At 36.0% G+C, this 21,146-nt stretch overlaps 3 protein-coding genes across 3 annotated transcripts; 1 reads left to right on the top strand and 2 right to left on the bottom strand.

Moving 5' to 3' along the window:
* Window positions 1-2,068: 2,068 nt before the first annotated feature.
* Window positions 2,069-3,004, bottom strand: LOC113231924. Its single transcript, XM_026466466.1, has one exon. The coding sequence runs from the start codon at window positions 3,002-3,004 to the stop codon at window positions 2,069-2,071; it is 936 nt and encodes a 311-aa protein (XP_026322251.1).
* An 849-nt stretch (window positions 3,005-3,853) lies between these two features.
* Window positions 3,854-4,213, bottom strand: LOC113231923. Its single transcript, XM_026466465.1, has one exon. It carries the CDS (start codon window positions 4,211-4,213, stop codon window positions 3,854-3,856), a length of 360 nt encoding a protein of 119 aa, XP_026322250.1.
* Window positions 4,214-17,971: 13,758 nt separating this feature from the next.
* Window positions 17,972-18,337, top strand: LOC113231922 (activity-regulated cytoskeleton associated protein 1-like). Its single transcript, XM_026466464.1, has one exon. The coding sequence runs from the start codon at window positions 17,972-17,974 to the stop codon at window positions 18,335-18,337; it is 366 nt and encodes a 121-aa protein (XP_026322249.1).
* The last annotated feature ends 2,809 nt before the right edge of the window (window positions 18,338-21,146 follow it).

Here is a 21,146-nt window from a genome sequence, read left to right as displayed (position 1 = left end):
TACGATGATTCTCCAAAGCAACAGTAGCCACGTGTCCAGTTGTATTTAAAAAAGAAGCAATCATCCGCTTAGAGGCACTTTGCACGCGCGCCACGTTGGTTGGTTTTGGCTCATGTCGAAAGATCCGTACGCTCGATTGCTGCTTTTTTTTGGTATCTTAACTATAAATCCATATTTCGTCACCTGTTACTATGTTTCACACCAAATTTAACGCCCCTTCCTTGAATCTGGTAAGCATGGCATTGCACCAAGTGACGCGATTCGTTTTTTGAGCCTCAGAACAATTGTGTGGGATCCACTGAGAGCACAGCTTTTTCACACCCAAATGTTTGTGTAGTATTCATTATATTTGACTCATGTTTATGCCTAAAGATGCCCGAATCTCGTGGTACATCACATGCCTGTCTGTTTTGATCATACGGCGCACAGCATCGATGTTTTTGTAGTGGACGGGCGACCACCACGAAATTCGTCACTGAGATTCACACGACCGAGTTTGAGTTCTGCAAACCAGCTATAAATAGTCGTTTTGCTTGGTGTTTCATTGCCAAAAGCAGTTTGAAGCCTAGCGAAGCTCCGTCGAGCTGTTCATTTACACTTAAAGTTGTAGAAAATCGTACTACGAAAATGTTCACGAGTTAAATCCATGGTGATGTAGACAACCAATTTCTAAAATGACGCCACAATGTAAAAACAAGTGATTTTTATGATGATTGTTTTAATATTCAACCCGTACAGCGATCGGATAGACTCGAAATCTAGTATGATCAGAGATCTAGTATGATGACAGTACAATAAATCATTAATGCTATGATTGTAGCGTGTAGCTACCACTATACGCACACGCCTGCGTAGCTAACATCAATTAATATTTGTGTGTAGTAAAACTTTATACGTATTTAGTAACAAATGTGTGCGCGTAAAAGTCAGCTATGCTAGTTCTCGAAGAAATTGCTTTAAATGTCGTTTCCATATACTCCTTGGTTAACCGTAATTATAACAAGTATAAAGCAATGCCTAGTTCAATATTCCGCTAGTTATGAAACGTAATGTCGATATCAATTTAATCTGTTCACATCCCTATCTGTAGATTGTCAACTTTTTGCTTTTGTTCCAAGAAGGTGATGTTCATAGGATTCTTAGCTTCATATGACTAGTAACAGTAAAATCTTGTTGGATTCAAATAAGTTTGAATTTTTTTACCAAAACTTTTTTATTATTGTCTAATTTCGTTTGATAATTTATAACCAATCCAAATTATATTATGTTAGTACAAATGTAAGGTCACGTTTTGAAATGTGTGCCCATTTTTGGCCATGGATTAAATGTATCTGCCGAAATTCAAATTGGACGACAGGTAAATTCCAAGTAGCTGAAGACAGTCGCCTATGGGTATGAATATATCACGAAAAGTTGGAGTCAGCTCAAAGGGACTCCGTTTTGTGGAGAATAGACACTCCTGCATTTTGGTAGCGTTAAATTTGACAAGATTGGCAACACCCCAATCGGAGACTGCCTTGGCTCTGAAATCCAAACGGCTGACCATGGACTCTCGACATGACTGGATTTCCTCTCCACTGCCCCTTGCATTGGTCAAGTACCTATCTTCTTACTGTGTTGTCATCAGCATACGCAATGGTACCTGGAATTAACATATCATTGATATGCAGCAGAAAGAGTGTTGTAGACAGTACGGAACCCTGAGGAACTCTATCGCCATATGTTCGGAAGAGTAGCTTTCTAAGACCACTCGAATCGAACGTTAGCTCAAGAAATCCGAGACCCTCAATCAAGTGTGTATTTACAATAATTGTTAGGGCCCTAAGAGACGTGAAATAAAAGTGGACTGTATTACAATAGGACTGGTATATTCGCTGTCTCAATCACACGTGTACTCGTTTATAATACATGAATAGGAGTCGACCGTCGCCGGTGGCTGTCGATAAGGCGAGTGTCCCTGCGCCGCTCGCCGTGACGTCACGCTCGCCGTGTCGTCCTCCCCCGCGTCTCGTGCCGAGCGGGTATAAGACCGGTTCGCAACATGCCCCCGGGTCGAAGCGTGAAGACTTCAAAGAACTGGAAGAGGGCAAATATTATTAAAGGCTCTACGTATGGTGCCTCTCTTAGTTTTTAACTCCGCGACTCTAGTGACTCCATCACTGCCAGGGTAGAGCTGAGTAACTCGGCCTAAAGACCACAGTAGTGGTGGCAACGCCTTGTCTTTGGCGAAAACAAGAGAGTCAAGTTTTAGCTCCTTAGATGAAGTTCGCCATTTCGACTTTTCTTGAAGCAATGTAACGTACTCCAAGGAAAAACGCTTCCAAAAGTGTTGTTTCGGCAGCTCAACTCGTCTGAATCTCTCGATGCGGTTGATGTTCGTATCAGGAACCTGCGGCTGAGGAACGGACATAAGTGAGCGTCCAATTAAAAAGTGAGCAGGAGCGAGAGCGGAAAAATCTAAGGGATCAGTGGAAAGAGGGGTGAGGGGACGAGAATTTAGTACAGCCTCTATTTGAATGAGGCATGTAGCGATCTCCTCATAGGTCAAATGAGTTAATTGTAACAAGCGTCTAAGGTGATGTTTTGTAGAACGAACGGCTTCTTCAGCTAAGCCATTGAAATGGGGTGTATAAGCCGGCACGAATTTAAATTCGATGCCTTCTTGAGCAATGCGACCTTCTAGGTCCGACTGTACGAGGAATTGAGCTAGCTCGTTACAAGTACCAACGAAATTGGTACCGTTGTCAGACGTGATGCTTTCAGGCTTGACGCGACGTGAAACAAAACGATTTAAGGCGGCTATGTACGCTTCACTACATAGAGCCGTAACGAGTTCGATATGACAGGCTTTAACCGAATTGCAAATAAAGATTGCCAAAAAAGATTTTATTACTTTGCAACCTATACCCTTTCGGTCTGTTACCAATACTGGCCCAGCGTAGTCAACGCTATAATATAAAAATGGGAACTCTAGCTCCGTTCTAGAAACTGGCAGCTGACCCATGATAGGTTGAACAGTTTCAACCTTGTGTCTGAAACATCGCACACATTTATTGACGATACTTTTTGAAAGGTTTTTGCCACCTAAGGCCAAATAAGTTTGTCTTATATTTCCTAACATAAGTTGAGGGGGTACATGTAAATATTTAATATGATATTGTTGAAAAAGCATTTGCGTAAAGTGATGTTTGCTGCATAACAAAATTGGGTGTTTTGTTTCGTAACTGTAAGGAGAATTGTCTAGTCTCCCATTAACCCTAATTATGTCATCAGAATCTATAAATGGACTTAAAGCAATCAATCGGTTTTTGTTAGGCAGAGCCTTCCCGGCTCTAAAAATAGCATATTCATCAGGGAACATTTCCGACTGAGATTTACGTATGATTAATTTTAATGAGTTTTGAAGTTCATGAACTGAAAGATGTCTATTTAATTTATTTGTTGGATGCCGGCAATTGTAAACAAATCTTTGTAAATATGCTATCGTGTTTTGTAAGTTTGTTAATTTAGATTTATTTTTGATTAAGTTAGTTATTAAGTCAGCGTTATCAGCATTATTATCAAGCGCGAAAGAACAAGTAATCAACTCGGGTAGATCCTGTTTCACGCTAACGTTCTGCATTTTAGGCCAAAAAGCTTTATTTTTTGATAAATAAGGTGGCCCCGATCACCATAACGATGAATCGCTGATGAGATCAGCCTTCAGCCATCGAGAAACAAGATCCGCCGGATTGTCCTTCGACGGTACGTAACTCCACGTATAATTCTCTGTGCTCTCCTGTATTTCATGCACACGGTTGCGAACAAAACTTTTAAGAATTAGTAGGTGATGTAGATAACCACCCTAATACAATCATTGAGTCACACCAGAATCTGCAAATGATGATAAAGATGATAATACTTTGGTACACAACGTTACAGCCAGAAGAGCCGCGAGTAGTTCGAGACCAGGTATTGTTGTTGGCTTTATTGACTCTACTCTACTCTTATCTACGGAGCGGATGTAGAGGTAAGCCCCATACACTCGCTCTGATGCGTCTGAAAAAACATGAATTTCATGGAAAACAGGGTCATTTGTAAAAATCCAGCGAGGAACCTGTAATCGGTTAAGAAGGGGTAACGTGTTGGCAAATGACAGCCATAGTTGTTGCATCTCTTGTGAGACCTCTTCATCCCATGAACATTGTTCGATCCACAACCTCTGCATTATCATTTTGGCTTCGACAACACACGGTCCCACGAGGCCCAGTGGGTCGAAAATTTGACTGATGACTGAAAGTATGTGTCGCTTAGATACATTTTCACAAAATTCTATATTTATAGAATACGATAGGATGTCTCAATTGCAGATCCAGTTTAAACCTAAAGTTTTTGGTGACGCATGCATGTCACTGTTTGAGATATCTAAGACGTCGTCTGATTGACAGAATAAAGGCGTAATTTGATGAAGAATTTCTTGACTATTTGACTGAAATTTTACTTAAATTGAATTTGGCGGTTTTTAAAGTGGTTATGACTCCTTTGCAAAGCTTCACAGTGTTTTCAACAGTTGACGAACCGCCTAAATAATCATCAACGTAAAAGTCACGTTGAATTGACTGTTTCACGTCACTATCAACTTTTCTTCAGCCATAGCTATATAGCGGTAATGTGCAACAAAATAAATAAAATCTATTCAATAAGGCAATAAAATACTGCGGGATATTAGCTCGTTAGGAGAACAAAAGAACAGATGTGCAAGCAAACCGGACTGGTAAGCTGACGATGATAAGAAGCGAGCGAGTTACGTAAACTAGTTACCGTTATTTGAATTCCTGTAGTTCAAATTACGCAAAATTTTGCTTTAAGCGTATGAAATAAAAATTGATTTAAAATGTGGATGAGAGATTGATGTGTTGCGAGCAAGGCATAAATGACAAGGCACTCACTAAATAAAGGCTGTTTTTGAATTTAAAGAAATGTTAAAGAAAGGAAAAGATAAAAAGAAAATTGGAACGAACTCACAAATGAACATCCAAACCGTCTCCTAGATTAATCGTAGATGATCAGCTCATTCCATTATCCTCACGATGACACGCACTCTAGATGGGTCCAAAGTCCGTCGCGCGTTCAACCTCAAAATGACTTTCAGTTCTCGGGCTTGTGCGGTTGCTTGACGAAGTATACTCCACAGGATAATAATGAAGAAGGCTCCTCGAGGTATCTTCTGCAGCTGAAGACCACACTGTAAAACTTCGAGTCTTGATGATGAGTTGATGACGTTGACCACACTTTTAATTAAGACGGTGAGAATCCGGCTCGAAGGACCAAGTTAGGGTCCTAAGGAACGTGAAATAAAGGTGGACTGTATTACAATAGGACTGGTATATTCGCCGTCTCAATCACACGTTTATAATACATGAATAGGGGTCGACCGTCGCCGGTGGCTGTCGCTAAGGCGAGTGCCCCTGCGCCGCTGCCGTTCGCCGTGTTGTCCTCCCCCGCGTCTCGTGCCGAGCGGGTATAAGACCGGTTCGCAACAATAATGATCTAGGGGTTTATATCCCTAATGTTTTGACGCTAGCTGCGTAGACAGCCTGTATATTAATGTTAATGGCGTTGCGTGGATATGAAAATTAAGAATGCATTATAACTCCTTTAAACAAGGGAATAATCGTTCTCATTTAAATGTAAATTCGTCTCGACTGCGAGCATAAGTTCAATGGAGTCTCCAAGTTTTCCTTCGATTCCCGCTGTTCAAATAATATTATACAGAAGTTTGTCAAGAAGGACTCGCTGACAACTACTGCAAAAGTTTCTTCATAATACAGTCTGCTTATTAAAGCAGATTATTATTAATAAAATATTTCTTTTTCATAGCTTCGTTAATTCTTTTTCTCATCGATATATTTTAATTACACTCCCTTGACTTAGGCGAGTAATATTTTTAAATTATTAAACATAAATAGTGGCATATGTATTAGTTTTATAAATGTTCACATCTAGTATTAAAATTGGAACCTGATGATGAAGTTTTATTCCTGTATAGAATCACAAGTAGAAGACACTTTTATCGTTATTCTGTCATTACAAATCAAATTTCACATTTACTATGAAAAACTGCTAGGTAAATGTTAAAATTACTATCCATTTTTATACACTTCGTAGTAGTTGGATAGGAAGACTGCAAATCAAGTCTAATTTTAAATCTGTAAGTTTCGCGCAGGTGCACAGAAGTCACCGACGTAGGCGTTAAGTTGTTGTAGAAGTTTGCCTCAGCGAACGTATTTTCAAAGTTCTCACTTGAGTTGAATTTTGAATCATTCGATAGTGATAATATTATATTTAATAAATTAATTGTACTTAAACAAAGCAACAAGAGTTGAATATCAGCGATTGCTATTGGATTATCACTATTGTTTAAAAGACTGGAAATGCGAATATACTAAAACAGTGTGTGTGTTGGAATGTATGACTACGGCTAACCAACTTATCTAAGGCATGAATTGTGGCGCTAGCATCTATGCTACGCTATTAGTAACACTAGTAGAGGTACCTAATAAGTAATCAATGTTTTTCAACATTATAATTAGCCTCAGTTCGTTTAAAGTACATTAGCTGTACGCACTTTATGCTACAGTGTTAGCTTTTTCATAAATCACTTAAAATTATAATTAGTTTACTCCTATTTCTTATAATCATATCTTCTTTACTCAGTATTATATAGGCACTTTTAATAACTTCATAATTATGTCGTTTAATTTAGGTTAGGAAATATCGACATATATAAGAAGCCAAGCAGTTTAACAATTCACGAAACTGTTGGATTTTTTTCAAGTACTATCGAACGGCTATCGAATGGTATGCCAATCGCTCTCTTGCTTTGAATGCAACGGATTCTCGTGCCAGCATTTTTGTTACTGTGTTTTGATTTATCGCTTCGGTTTCTGGAACAAAATTGGAGTTTTTAAGCCTACATACAGGTAACACTGTGTTTACTGTTGAAAATAGTAATGTTATTACGGGATTATGTTTATTGATCTTTTCAGTAAGGTACAGGGTAGGTAGCGTATAGCAATATCGGAAAGCAACAATTTAATAAAGCGAGAATGATTTCTCTTATTAACTAAATAATTACCACTGTCTTCTGAAATATCAGATTTATTATGCAGTATAAATGATTTCTTTTGATTTATGTCAGCAGGCCGGTAAACGCTTTTTACTTTTTAGCATTATAATTGTTTCAGCTAGAACCTTAAACTGCTCCATATTTACTATAGTTTAATACCTACTAAAATTGTTATAACCGCTGCCATAATATCCATGTGAAAATTCCAACGCTATTAAATAAGAATCATCTGGAAAGTGGGCAAAACAAAAGGAAATAATTGAAATGGATTTCTTTCGGTTTATCGCGATTTAATTAAAAAGTTAGGAGCAATCAAGGCATTACCGACACTGAGGCGCTGTGACATCGACTTCTATCCAGTTAAATGGATAAAAGATAATAAAACTTTCGTGAAAAAAGTCTCCGCAGTTGGCATCATAAGAATTGAATATGCGCTATTAGGTATGCCATTTGTTTTCTTATCTCTCTATTCAGCAGTAACATTTTTTTGAAATAATCATTTATGGGCGGTACATTTGACACTAGTGGTTTCAAATTTCCTTACCATTACCTTACAAATTGTAAATGTGTACATTTCAGCTTATGCGAATATATCAACAATCATGATTCACTTATCGTTGTTTTTATTACTTCGTGTGTTATAAAAATATTTTAAGTATAATATTTGTTGTTTAGTTATAATGCTATAACGGTATTAACTGAGGTGATTACAGTATATTTTGGGGTGAAAACTTTACAGAATATTTGCAATTTTGGCGAAGTCAAGACGATGAATGATGTGAAAAGTTTAGGTTATGATTTTATCTATCCATGTATCTACGTATTATGTGTATGGGTAATTTGTTTAACATTCAGTTGGCGTCTCATTAACAGATATGCTGTAGTCGGTTGCATTCACCAAATCTACAAAGTTCAAGTGTATTACGTACTCTCATCAAACGCTTTAACTTTTCTGGTTCTTGGTGTTGTCACGTGTTAGTCTTTATTTGTACTGGATTAAAGTTTGTTGTTTTCTTTTTTACACCACATTCTTTAATGAAACCTTAAAACGTGTATATAATATAAAATATTTAAGTATTACAGAACACTTACCATTCGAAATTCCATTCTATGGTTTATAAGATTAAAATTCAAAGTTCTGTTTACTATACACAGTAGATCTGATCCAAGCACAGATCAAATAAATACTAGTAATAAACTGATTAGTGGGCGGGGCCCGCGCTACCTAGCTTATGAGCAGACGCTCCCATGAGTGTCAATAGCGCATCAGTTATCGTTCGAATGTACAAGATTGTTTTGTGAAAAAAAAAATAGAAATATGCCATTATATCATGTCGCGTAAGAAGGCAACGTTAAAAAATTATTTGGGAGTGATTTTATTTCATGGGTAAGTACTGAAACCCTGTATTTCGTAATATTTTGAACAATACAATATTAATATTTCGAAACAATATGTTGTGGCAACCCGGTAATAACAATATACCGGGTAGAAATTTGTAATGCCACCTAGAGGGAAAGTACTTTAAATACTGGAGATTAAGTCAATGCTGGAGATAGAAATTTTTACTTAAAGGAAACATTCCTTTATTTTTTTAAAAGAAATAAAATTGCATTCATAGATTTTTGAAAATTTCTAGCAACACCCGGGAATCGAACCCGCTTTTATCTGAAAAAAGTGCACCCTGCACTTTTATTGCATCGATCAATAGTTTAATTGTAAGAATAAAATCTCTCTCACAAAATTGGTTAATTAAATGTAAAAAAAACCATGAAAACTTAACGTATTTTAATAAAACAAAAAAAAATTATAATCTAACTAATTAGTTGCTCGAAATGAGCTCCATTTTCTTGGATACACAAATTTAATCTTTTAACGAAGTCATTTTGAGTAACTTTTAATAACGTGTTGTGATGAATTGTTTTACAAATCGTATTCTGAACCTCAACCTTCACTCGTTTACACTCGCATAGGATTTAAGGTAAATTAGATTTTTAACATATCCCCACAAAAAAAATCTAAAGGGGTGAGATCTGGTGATCTCGCAGGCCATCTGATTGTGCCGTTTGTACCAATCCAGGTGTTAAAATGGTTACTAATGTAGGCAATAGTGACTCTGCTGTTAAGGGCTGGAGCGCCATCTTGCTTCAGAATTATTCGATTTCGCTCTTTCTCGGATAAAACATTTAACTCATTTCTTAAGAGATCCAGTATTTCAAGACACTTGACAGTGTTCAAATGACCTTCGTACACGTGGACTAACACAACCATATTTCTCATAATTTCGCACCAAACGTTGAAAGAGAATCTTACTTGATTGTTACTTTTATGAACACGAACAGGATTCACTCGAGACCAATAATGGTTATTGCGACGGTTGTACATGCCGTTATTACTGAAGTTGGTTTCGTCAGACCATTCAATGTTACTCAAAAAATTCGGGTTACGGCCAACTTCTCTTAGCATGTTTTGACAAAATTGAAGTCGTCTCTCACAATCCCCAGGATGCAATTTTTGCACCAACCGGCCGTCACGATAACATTTATACTTATACTTTTTAAGCGCTTGGAGTACGTGAGTGTGGTTCGTTCCAATATCTTCTGCAGCATCTCAGCAGGCTTGAAGCCTTTGGAAATGCTTCGAAGTATGTTAAAACATTAAGATCAAATTCGGAATAGTTCTGTTGAGGAGTTTGCTGTCGCTTTTCGTAGCTACCTGTACTTTTTAAATTATTTACCATTTTTTTTCAGAACGAATCGAGTTGGTGCTTGTCGATCCCGATATCTCTCTTCAAAGCTAAATTCACATTTTTGTTTCCATTAAATCAAATTGTTCCTGATATGCTATTTTTACGATGAGACAAATATGAAATTTATTTATTTACAGGAAAACTATCAGTACTTAGAAACGATATGTAAAAAAAAACAATCAAATGGAAATAACAAAAGACAATCCATTTTCAAATGAAACATTCCATATTTAAATTACCTCATGCCACTGACCAAAGATTATATACATTACAAACATGTGCAAATTGCAATCTTCTTATCTAAATACTTCGTCATTTTAATGTATAAATGACGTCAACGATAATTAACAAGTAATCTGATGGACCTTTGAGTAAAAGTGCTTTAACTTGACCCATTAAATTTATAACTCCAGATTTCATGGTTTGTAAGAGAGTTTTCATCCTCATAATTGACTCTATCGATTGATTTAATAAAAGTACAGGGTGCATTTTTTTAAAGATTTTAGCGGGTTCGATTCCCGCGTGTGGCTAGCAATTTTCGAAAATCTTTGAATGCAGTATTATTTCTTTTTAAAAATAGAGGAATGTTTCCTTTAAGCAAAAATTTATATCTCCAGTATTTAACGTACTTTCCTTCCAAGTGGCACTACAAATTTCCACCCTGTATAAATATTGGTTGCTAGCCATCGCCGCAGCCGCCAAAAGAACAATATGAATGACGCTCAATGAATTACTTGTACTAGCGACATACTCCACTTGGTAGTGGGTCCGCGTGTTGTAATCAAATTATCGATAAGTAGAAACTCTGTATTTAAAAGCCCGGTTTTGGTTTAGTTTTATTATAGCGGTACCAATGTGTAAACATAATTATTTAAAATCTAACAATTTTGATTACTTACGAGTATATGTTTTGGTCCCGACGCTCACAATAGCGCGGGAGTTGTTAGTAAAAATTAATTTAAATTTTATTTTTTTAATTTTTATGATAAGTAACAACGATATAATAACAGGAAAAAGGAAATATAGACAGGAAAGGTACAGTATCGATAATTTTACCATGCGCGTAGGCTCGTGGAGTATCGAATCAAAATTTTCGGCACGAGAAAATTATTTTTTGTGATTGATTTTGATGTTGCATTTTTTAAGCATTTATGCCATTAGTAAAAAGAAAAAAAGTACAAAAAAATTCCCTCTCCCAAAACCTTTGCAAAAACCCTCCGCACGATCATGGCATCCCGTCATGAACCTTACCAAAGCATTAGCGTTTTTTTATGACTTAATAAAAATTTGAATTAAAAGCGACCTATAAAGCAACTAAATCAACTATATTAATGAAACTTGAATTTTATCACATGTTTCACATGAAATATAATAAAATATGAACTTATTATTAAATAACGCAAAATACTAACTAATCGGGATTTTTTCGTCGATTTGTCGTCAAGATACTCAAGAAAATAATCAAAGGGTGGGTGGCAAGTTCCAGTCTTAGGGTGAGATGGGTACTATAGGAACGTAGCCGTAGTTTTAGCGTTGCAAGAGGTACTTTTTAATAAGAAACGAGGAATATGTTCATAATTAAAGATTTACTGTGAGCGTTCGGTTTGATAATAATAATAATAACGCACACACTCAACAGAAGATTTGTCCAGAACTCTCTCGATGTTCATTTGACAACAACCTTCAATTTTTTATAAAATTCTAAATATAAACCCACTTTATTCTTTAGACAGTTCTAAATACAATAATTATATTGTATTTAGAACTGATTTGATTACAAGCCAGCTTGCTACAGTACCTACCACAATTGATCCCTATCATCATATGACTTTTGCCTCCACTTCCTTTATCTATGTGATGACGGTGCGTCAGCCGAACGACTTCGCCTTTCTGATCATGACCGTTCCCGAAAAGAAGTATGGCTTTGAATAGATGATGACTGACTACAACGTTGGTGAGCATCACGGGTACTTGAACGGGTACCGTTAGAAAATCGACCAAGTTTGGATGATAGAAGTGACTGTGGAGAATTCGGGTTCCAAATCTGAAAAACGACTGGTCTGGGCTGGTGAGAGTTTCCGCTGATGGACACCTTCTGGATACAGATACGACTTTATTAGATATACGGCTGCGAATAGTCGACCTCCTACCACAACTGCGATGACTACCACAACGAGGCTACATGAGAGTATTAAATCCAGGTTGAGGTTTGATTTCTTCTGAGCTGATAGAGGGGCTAGAAAGTGACAATGAACAGTCACTATGACTTTCCGTCTCCTGTTCTCAATGTTCAAGGTCAGATTCACCTAACTCCGATTTGGCAAGGTTTCCGATGATTTGTGCGACCAAATCGCATGTTAATGTCCCTAAAAACAAAAAAAAATTAGTTAAAAATAAATTAAGCTTGTCATTTTCATCCTGACACTCACGATCGTTGTATGACTGAAAAAAAACCAAAATTTCTTATAATTCACTGTTTAAATATTATTTATGTGACATATAACATAAACTTAATAAAAAAAATACACCGTTAGGTCAGAAAACACGAAATGATGAAATTTAAAACAATCTTGCTTGTCGATCTCCCGTCCGTCACGTACACTCCCACACTTGTCGCTCTCGGCACAGGCGTGTAACACAGCGAATATTATCGAAACGATTGGTATCGATCCGACGCGGTAAACTTGTATTTATAACTTATATTTGTAATACTTTTATACCTAAATTTTTTCAAAGTTAAACGCACGATTGTGTCATTTTGTGCTATAAGGGTTATGAGAATGGAGATTTTCTTTCCTTCGTGTACATGATTCCTATATACTTGCTTATTATGCGTCAGTTTCATTCGCTTGAGTTCTTAGTTTTATCACAGACATGATTCACATTTGCAATTTTTGTATTGATTTTTTTTAGTTTCTCGCCGAGTCTTTTTAAAGGAGAAATGGGCTGAATCAACAGGCGGATAAAGTTGGGTACCTACTAAATGTAACACCATTTGCTAAAGGCATTTTATGATATCAGATTATATACCTATGAAAAACAACATAAAAATTCTAAAAGCAGGGACAATTCTCACGCAAGAAATAAATAATTTGGTTAATCATGTAATATAAAATATGACATGAAACTCAGAGTCGCCTTCGCATTTTATAGACCACATCTAAATGTGAAAACATTTTTGAAGCATAATTGTCAGTTATTTTTCATCAAGTTTTCTTGAAACAAATGATTCGCTTCTCCGCCTTCGGAAATAAGTATCTTCATTTTCTTGACAAGCTCGTTGATGTTGTAGGTGTTGTTATGTTCAGTCAGTTCAGGAAGAGGTAATTATTGAACAAATATAACAGGGAGAATAAAGATTTTTTATGATGTGTGTTTTAATATTCAACCCGTCCAGTGATTGGATGGATATGGAATATAGTATGATAATTAAAGTATGATGACAGAAATGATGATGGTGAAATTACAGGCACATGGGACTTGTCAACTTATGTCTCAGGGTGACGAGCGCAGTTGTAGTGCCCCTCAGATCTTTGCAACTTAAACCTCTGAGTGGCACTGTAACTGTTATGGACAGGCGTGTAGCTTACCATCAGGCGCACGACTTGTTCGTCCCGTCACTTGATGTTATAAAAAATTTGTAAAAAATTTGATTGTAGCGTGTAGCTACGTATACGCGCACGACTGCGTAGCTAATAACAATTAATATTTGTATGTAGTAAAACCTTATGCGTATTTGGTATCAAATGTGTGCGCCTAAAAATCAGCTACGCTAGTTCTCGAAGAAATTGCTCTAAATGCCATTTCCATATACTCCATGGTTAACCCTAATTATAGCAAGTATAAAGCAATGCCTAGTTCAATATTCCGCTAGTTATGAAATATAATGTCGATATCAATAAAATGCGTTCACATCCCTATATGTAGATAACTCAATCAATCAACTTTTGCTTTTGTTCCAAGAAGTTCATGTTCATAGGATTTTTAGCTTTATATGACTAGTGTAAAAGTAATAATAAAACTTTATCGGATTCAAATGTTGTAATGTTTTTACCAAAACTTTTTTACTATTGTCTAATTTCGTTTGATAATATCTTAGAGGATGGAAAAAAATAAAAGAAAGGAGCTGCCCTAACTACAGAATCAACGTGCTTATAACCAAAATTTGAAAGTTATAAATGGCGGATTTCTTTAGTGTTGTACCATAATCTATCGATAAGTCATTATCGACATGCAAATGTATGGCTTGAATGTTGAAACTGTTTTTTTTTTGTTTCTTTAGTTTACTATAACCAAAGTATGCCTAAACAAACACAAGTCTAATAATTTAATCTCGAGTGGTATATTATTATCAAATCCGAACGATGGCAAGGCAAGGCAAATAGGCTATCTATACATTGGTATTGGCCTTTACCCGGCAACGTTGGACTAACGTGTCATTGTATTGCAGGCTTTAAAAAAATAGTCACTTTTAATAGTTAGAGTTGTCATTAGGAAAAATAAAAAACGAGTGGATAATTTAGTTTTCAGCAACTGAGAATAACTAGTAAATGAGTCTTGTTTAATCTAAATTGAACATAAAATTATTTACCTATAAACCTAACGATGGAATAGCATTGTTCATCATGTAATCTAGTTACATTCAAAATTCTGTTAAAATTTGGCTCTTCAAAATGAAGCGAACAAATGAAGATGGTCTTTGATCCAACGTTTATATTCAGCAGTCCTATGATTTCCAACCATTCTTTCTTCCTTTTTTCATTTGTAGGAAAACTTGAAATAATAATAAAAAAAAAACAATAAAAACCTCGTAGTGAATTGTTTTAATAACAGAATATCGATAATATGTATGCTTACAAGTTCAACACTATCTCAAAATAATCGTTAGCAACAATCATCAAAATATACAAAACAAACAGGCAATCTAAAGTAACAAAAGCAAAATTTTTCAAGATTTATAAATAAACTACTTAAATAAGTCTAATTACATGAAATATTTGGGCTATTGTGTGATTTATAGACAAAAAAACAACACATGCCTGTGCAATGTAACATTCGATTGATTTGCACTTTTTCTAAAGCCATATAAAATATATCCCTTAATGCTGGAGCGTCGCATTTTTATTAATACCTAGTTATTCTCACTGTCAATATGTTTGTCCAATCTAATTATAATACATGCGAATAATTCAATAGTACATTTGGAAAAACGTTTGTTTTGCCATTTGATGTACTTCCCTTTGACAACGGTATCATGTACCTCATGCACTGCAAAATGGACACGGTTGGCATTTAAGATGACGTTACGTGTTTTCGATTCCGGTGTTTGACACAGACCAATGTAATGCTATCATTTTGGCTTAAGACGGCACGTAATAAACAAAGACAATAACATATTTATGTTTTCGACGTCGAAATGCATCATATACATACATATAACGTCTGATTTATATATGTCAACGTAACATATCCCTTAGTTTCCATAGTCTAAGAATAATATATAGCCAATCAAAATTATACATATTATCTTAGTACTAATGTAGAATTACGTTTTGAAATGTGTGCTTCTGGCGACACCGGTTTTGTTTTCATACTAATATCGCTTGATACCATTTCCACTCTTTTTTCACGTCCGTGTATCCAAGTATATTTTCTATTCTGTGGTTTTACTATGCATAAAGTTGTCTTACGTTTAAGCGATGCCAATTCTTATAACGGTAAGTCCACCCAAATTCAACAATTTAATTTAGTTTCATTTAAAAGGGATTAGACGGATAATGAAAATTGGAATGTAATCTAATAAGCCCGGGAATCCAAACGAATTTCCCTTATCGCCGATTAAACTTTATTTTTACACTCGAACAATTGAGACGTCATTATTTAATTTTAAGATATCCGCTTTGAAAAATGGAAAGTCGCTTTTAAACAGTCTCTCCTTTGTAATAAAATTTTTATCTGATTTTGATTGAGGCTAAATGTGGAAACGGAATTTGATTTTTAAATATATAGATGTGTTAATTGAATAAGTCTTAGTATTTTATATTTCTATTTCCTCCATTTGATTCCGTTGCCGTTGCTTTAAGCAACCACAGACGAGTCGATACCTTTTCATCTCGTACACAATTCCACACAGCACACTCGCATAGATTCTTTTGCTTCCTTGCTACATTCCTTTACTTTAAATTAAATTCTACATTGCATTATTTCGCCATGAATAAAATAGAATGTAAAAATACCGTCAAATTGTGGTTTAAGAGTAAAACTTACAATGAAACTGAGGGCTTGCTGGATGATGTTTCATTATTATTTTTATATATGTCACCATTAATTTATAATTACTAATAATTTTATTGTTAATTATAGAAAATCTCTTTTTAAACCGTAATATAAGGAAATTTTCCCAAATAGATGCCGAAAATACAGGTACACATTTACTTAGTTTAGGCATCGCAATGTATAGCTTTACTATGACGAATGTATAATTTACATCTTCGTATCCCTTCGTAATGCTTATTTCAATAGTATAATAGCTTTATTTACATTTGTTTTACTTGTATTGTATTAGATACAGTTATCTTGAAATAAATTTATCTTTATCTTTATAATAATAGTAATGATAATAATAAAATCGTCTATTACTCTCAACATAGTAACATACGAGGTATATATACCCTTCTGATCCCCTACAACCGACCGACCCCCTGACCTGGCGGATCCGCTCAGGCTGCTACCAGAGGGACTGCGCTAAATTGATCTATGGTTGTATACTGTAAGTGCCTAGTTATCGCCGCACGCCTAGCTCAGGAGCTCAGTGTATTCTTCGACGCTAAAATGGACCCACAGAGTTACATAAAGCTGGTCTCGGTATTTAGAACAATTATTATTCGAAATGCTGACTTTTTATTAAAAAAATAAACATATTTCAGTTTGTCCACAAATGTGCGCCTGTAATCCCCGATTATACCTATTCTGAGGTGGAATTTGTGATCAAAAATGTAAACAAAGATGTTATTACAAAAAAAATATTTTAAGATAATTAATGTGAAAATTAATTAATTAATTTTTTTAATGCGAAATAAATTCATTGAAAAAAGTGTCACCAATATTGTTTTGTTTTTCCATAATGTTGGTCAAATGTCAAATAAGTATAATCGTTACTATTTTTGCCAATGCTGAAACAATCAAGTTGTAAGATGTAAAAATCAAGTTATAATTATATCCTCTAGAGACTATCAATTCCTGCTTTTGTCTAATTATCGTTGATATCGACTACAATCGAGTTTTGCAGTCGGCTGTAGTAGTCCATATTTGCATTAATTGCAGACACGTAGCCCTTCTGTTAGCAGCTTAAGATTGGCATTTGCATAAAATAGCGAATTTCTGATAAGTGTCATAATCAGAGAAATATTCACTCATAACTAGACTACAAGGTTTCCCTCCTCCAAGGTTTGCCGAAACTAGAACCAGTTAAAACATTTCTTATGAAAATTGCGCAGTGAGAAAATATACCAGACACGTACAGGTCGGGAGGGAGATCATTCCGCTTTGGAAATGGTGTATTTGAAAGAATTCGAAGACCGGCCAAGAGATCTCACAAAGAAGTCTTCAGTTTTCTTTTTAAATAAATCGGAACTCTAAAGCAAGCTGTAGCGGAGCGTTAGTTCCAAATGACGCCGCTAGATGGCCACTTTGAAGCTATTTCTAAAACACGGTGTTTAGATTTTCCCTCGGCACTATAAGTAGTTAAGCTAAGTATGTATTGTTGATACGGAATTCAATGTGTGTATGGCTCACTCTGAACCACATTGGGTATTTACTGTGTACAGGCTGTGTACGAGAACTTACCGGACCTCCCGTTACGCCTTTTGTGTACTGCCGCCAATAAAGTTCTGCTTACTTGTTTATTAAGCGCGTTATTTTTCTTTCCCTGACGAAACGAGTTCTTGCTACATCGTCCTGGATCCCGTTACGTATCTGGCGACCAATGTGAGGACCAGGAACCTCAATCTGGAGCACAATTCTAGAACACCTACCTAGACCACCTAAGGCATTTGTGGCAAAAAACACGCTTAAGTCACCTGTAAAGAAGAAACATAAATCAATAAACAACGTAAACATGACTTCAGTTAGTATGACCACTGAACAGCTGCAACAAATGGTGTTAACCATAACATCGGTAACCGTGGAAGCCATCCAAACAGCAGGTACCACCAGCTCGGCCTCATTTGCGAATGCTAATTTCATCTTGGATGGAGCCAGGAACCCAGACAAAGTGGAGGAGTTTCTTACTACTGCTTCCATTTATAAGAAGGTGCAGAAAATATCTGACCAGGTTGCTTTTCAAACGCTACCGCTTGTATTAAAGGGCGAAGCTTCGACTTGGTGGCTGGGTATCAAGGATAGCATTGACACATGGGTGGAGTTTGAAAAACGCTTACGTCGCGCCTTCGCACCGAAGAAGCCCGGATACCTTGTATTTTAAGAAGTATTTGCTTATAGACAACCTGCGAACATGTTAACAGAACGTTCATCGCTGAGAACCATGCATTACTCGCGCAGCTGTAGCTCCCAAAGCTAAATGAGGGACATCAACTAGGCATCATCTACGGTCAACTCAAAATAAACATTCGCGAGAAAGTGCCCCGTGACAGTGTCTATTCATTTGATGACCTGTTGCAGGCAGCCCGTGGCGTAGAGCAGCTATTATAAGAGAAACCAAACTCAACTAGTTATAATAATATCCAACAAAACCCAAATGAGACACAAACAGGGAAGAAGGCACGGTGAGGATACTGTAGAGTGGGTGGCACCACCATCGAACAATGCCGCAAAATTATTAGAGTTCAAGGGTTACAGCGAAGTGCTACTGAATCTGTGAGGGAGATAAAAACCAAACCAGCTGCAATGCAAGCCCCTTTCCCATCTCAACCAGCATTCTCTTGTTATGGATGTGGTACGTCAGGAGTCATACGTAGTAGATGCCCTAAATGCTCAGCTACGAACCCGACACGTACAAAAACTTTAAATTTTTGTGCCTTAAATATCAAATCCAATGCTCGGCCGAGACCTGTTGTAGCAATAGGAATATACAACGTAGTCGGCACTGCATACGTAGACACGTGTGCTAATACTAGCGTTGCAAGTTACCAACTATATAAGTGCCTCAAACAACAAGGGTGTAACTTTTCGCGACAGCGTGTCATCAACACTATGGCCGACGGAATGAAGAAGAAAGACGATGTCTAAAGTGTTACAGTCGCAGTCAGTATCCACAGCAAAATAGTAACTATAACGTTCATTGTGCTACCAGAGGCTACGGAAAACAGAACCCTGCTTGCTGTAGGCTTTATCTAAGATGCTGGTATGATCCTCAATCTACCTCAACTTACATGGCAATTTATTGATGCTCCCTGTAATACTTACGATCTGATTTAAGAAGAGCATGACGGTTTCTCGGTGGCTCTAAGATTAGCAGAACTCCCACCAGGCCATTCAGAAGAACGGTTATTTTTTTCTGATAGTATAGGTGCAGAGGTAGGTCACCATCTAAGTAACCACTTACAGCAAATGGTTAATTATTGCTATCCAGGAGCTACTTTTAGTCAAATTATTACACTCTTAAGTGGTCACAACTTTGATAAATGCTCAACCGTGATTATTATGTTAGGTAATAGTAATGACATTAGCAAAAAAGAAATCAATAGTAGCATTGACGTGTTCTTGAGAATACATGAGAATTGTGGATGTAAATTCCTGCTTAGTGTATTCCGGTACTGCTCCAATCTAGGCACTACTTATAAATACAAATTCATTGTATATAATATAAATTTACAAATTTACAATTTGACATGCCGTCATAGTGACGTTATATTTTGTTTTGAGATCAATAAGTTCGTAAGGAATTTCAAACTTTTTGAGGATAGTTTACATTTACCCCTAAGGTATCCGAGACATATTGCTAGTTTACTAGCTTTTATTATTAAGATGCTGTTATAGAAGATATAACACAGTCTCACGACAAATCTCTTACTCTAAGTAGCAACAGTTTACTTATTGCTAACCAACATTTAAACTAGAAAACAAGACAACAGAAAAGTCTAATCTTTTTCATATAGTTCATCAAAACTTTCAAGGCTTTTCTGGCAAAACATTAGAAATAAGTCTGTTTATAAAACGATATTTCCGTTGACGTGTTTTGTGTAACAGAACACTGGTTGAAAGACTAGGATGCAACTAACAACGTGGAATATTATGTAATAGTTAGGTCGTTCATAAGAAAGAACTTAAGTAAAGGCGGATCAATGATTATTATTAAGGATAATGTAAAATTTAAAGAGCGTAAGAATATCACAGATCTCTCTATTGAACGGACTATTGAGATTTCATGTGTGGAATTGGATCAGTTTGTCATTTTATGTGTATACAGGCCCCTTCTACTAATTACAATGAGTTTGAATTAATCATGGAAGATAGTTCAAAACATTTTACCAACTAAAAAAAACATATTACTCTGTGGAGATTTCAATGTAAACCTGTTGGAAAACTGTTCTACTTCTTTAAGACTCATTAATTTATTTGAAAGTTTTAACTTGATCAATCTCTTCTCGAAACCAACTCGCATCACTGCTTCATCGTCTACTTGTATTGATAACATTTTTTGCAACACAAACGCAGTATCTAAATCAATACTTAATTGCTTAAGATCAGACCATAGTGGCCAATTGGCTACTTTTTATTGTAAAATGAGCAAGAAGGTAGACCAATTTCTTTGCAGATCGATTACCACAGAACGAATAATTAGATTTCAAAAGAATATCGACAATAGTTTAAAATCCCTCCACCATATAGCGGAGGTTCCAAATATTTTATATAGCACTAACTTTCCACAGGGAGACTAAATTCAATGACTGGGCAACAGTAGGTATTCATAAGAGTAGGTCTCGTTTGTATGAGCTATATGCTATGAAAACTTATAATACTAATTCCAGTTTTATAGAATATGTTAAAAATTATTCAAAGATATTTAAAAAAGTATGTGTAGCTGCTAAGGTTAAGTTTCACAGCGAAAAATTATATAATCGAAAAAAAATCTAAAACTACTTGGAGTATAAATAAATAAAGAGTCAAAGTTAGTAAATAACATGACAGATATATAGTTCTAGAATTAGACGGCAAACTTATTAAAGATGAAATAGCCAAAACTTTTCAATTATTCTTCTCGGGAATCGCCGTGAACACTACAAAATTATTAAATTCCCCTCCATCTCTTGCTATTGATCTCCTAAAGAAAA

This window comes from Hyposmocoma kahamanoa, unplaced genomic scaffold, assembly GCF_003589595.1.
Source record: "Hyposmocoma kahamanoa isolate Upper Pololo Valley unplaced genomic scaffold, ASM358959v1 66, whole genome shotgun sequence".
Taxonomy (NCBI): Eukaryota; Metazoa; Arthropoda; class Insecta; order Lepidoptera; family Cosmopterigidae; genus Hyposmocoma; species Hyposmocoma kahamanoa.
The sequence above is the reverse complement of the archived record's forward strand: the minus strand, read 5'-3'. Positions and strand labels throughout refer to the sequence as shown.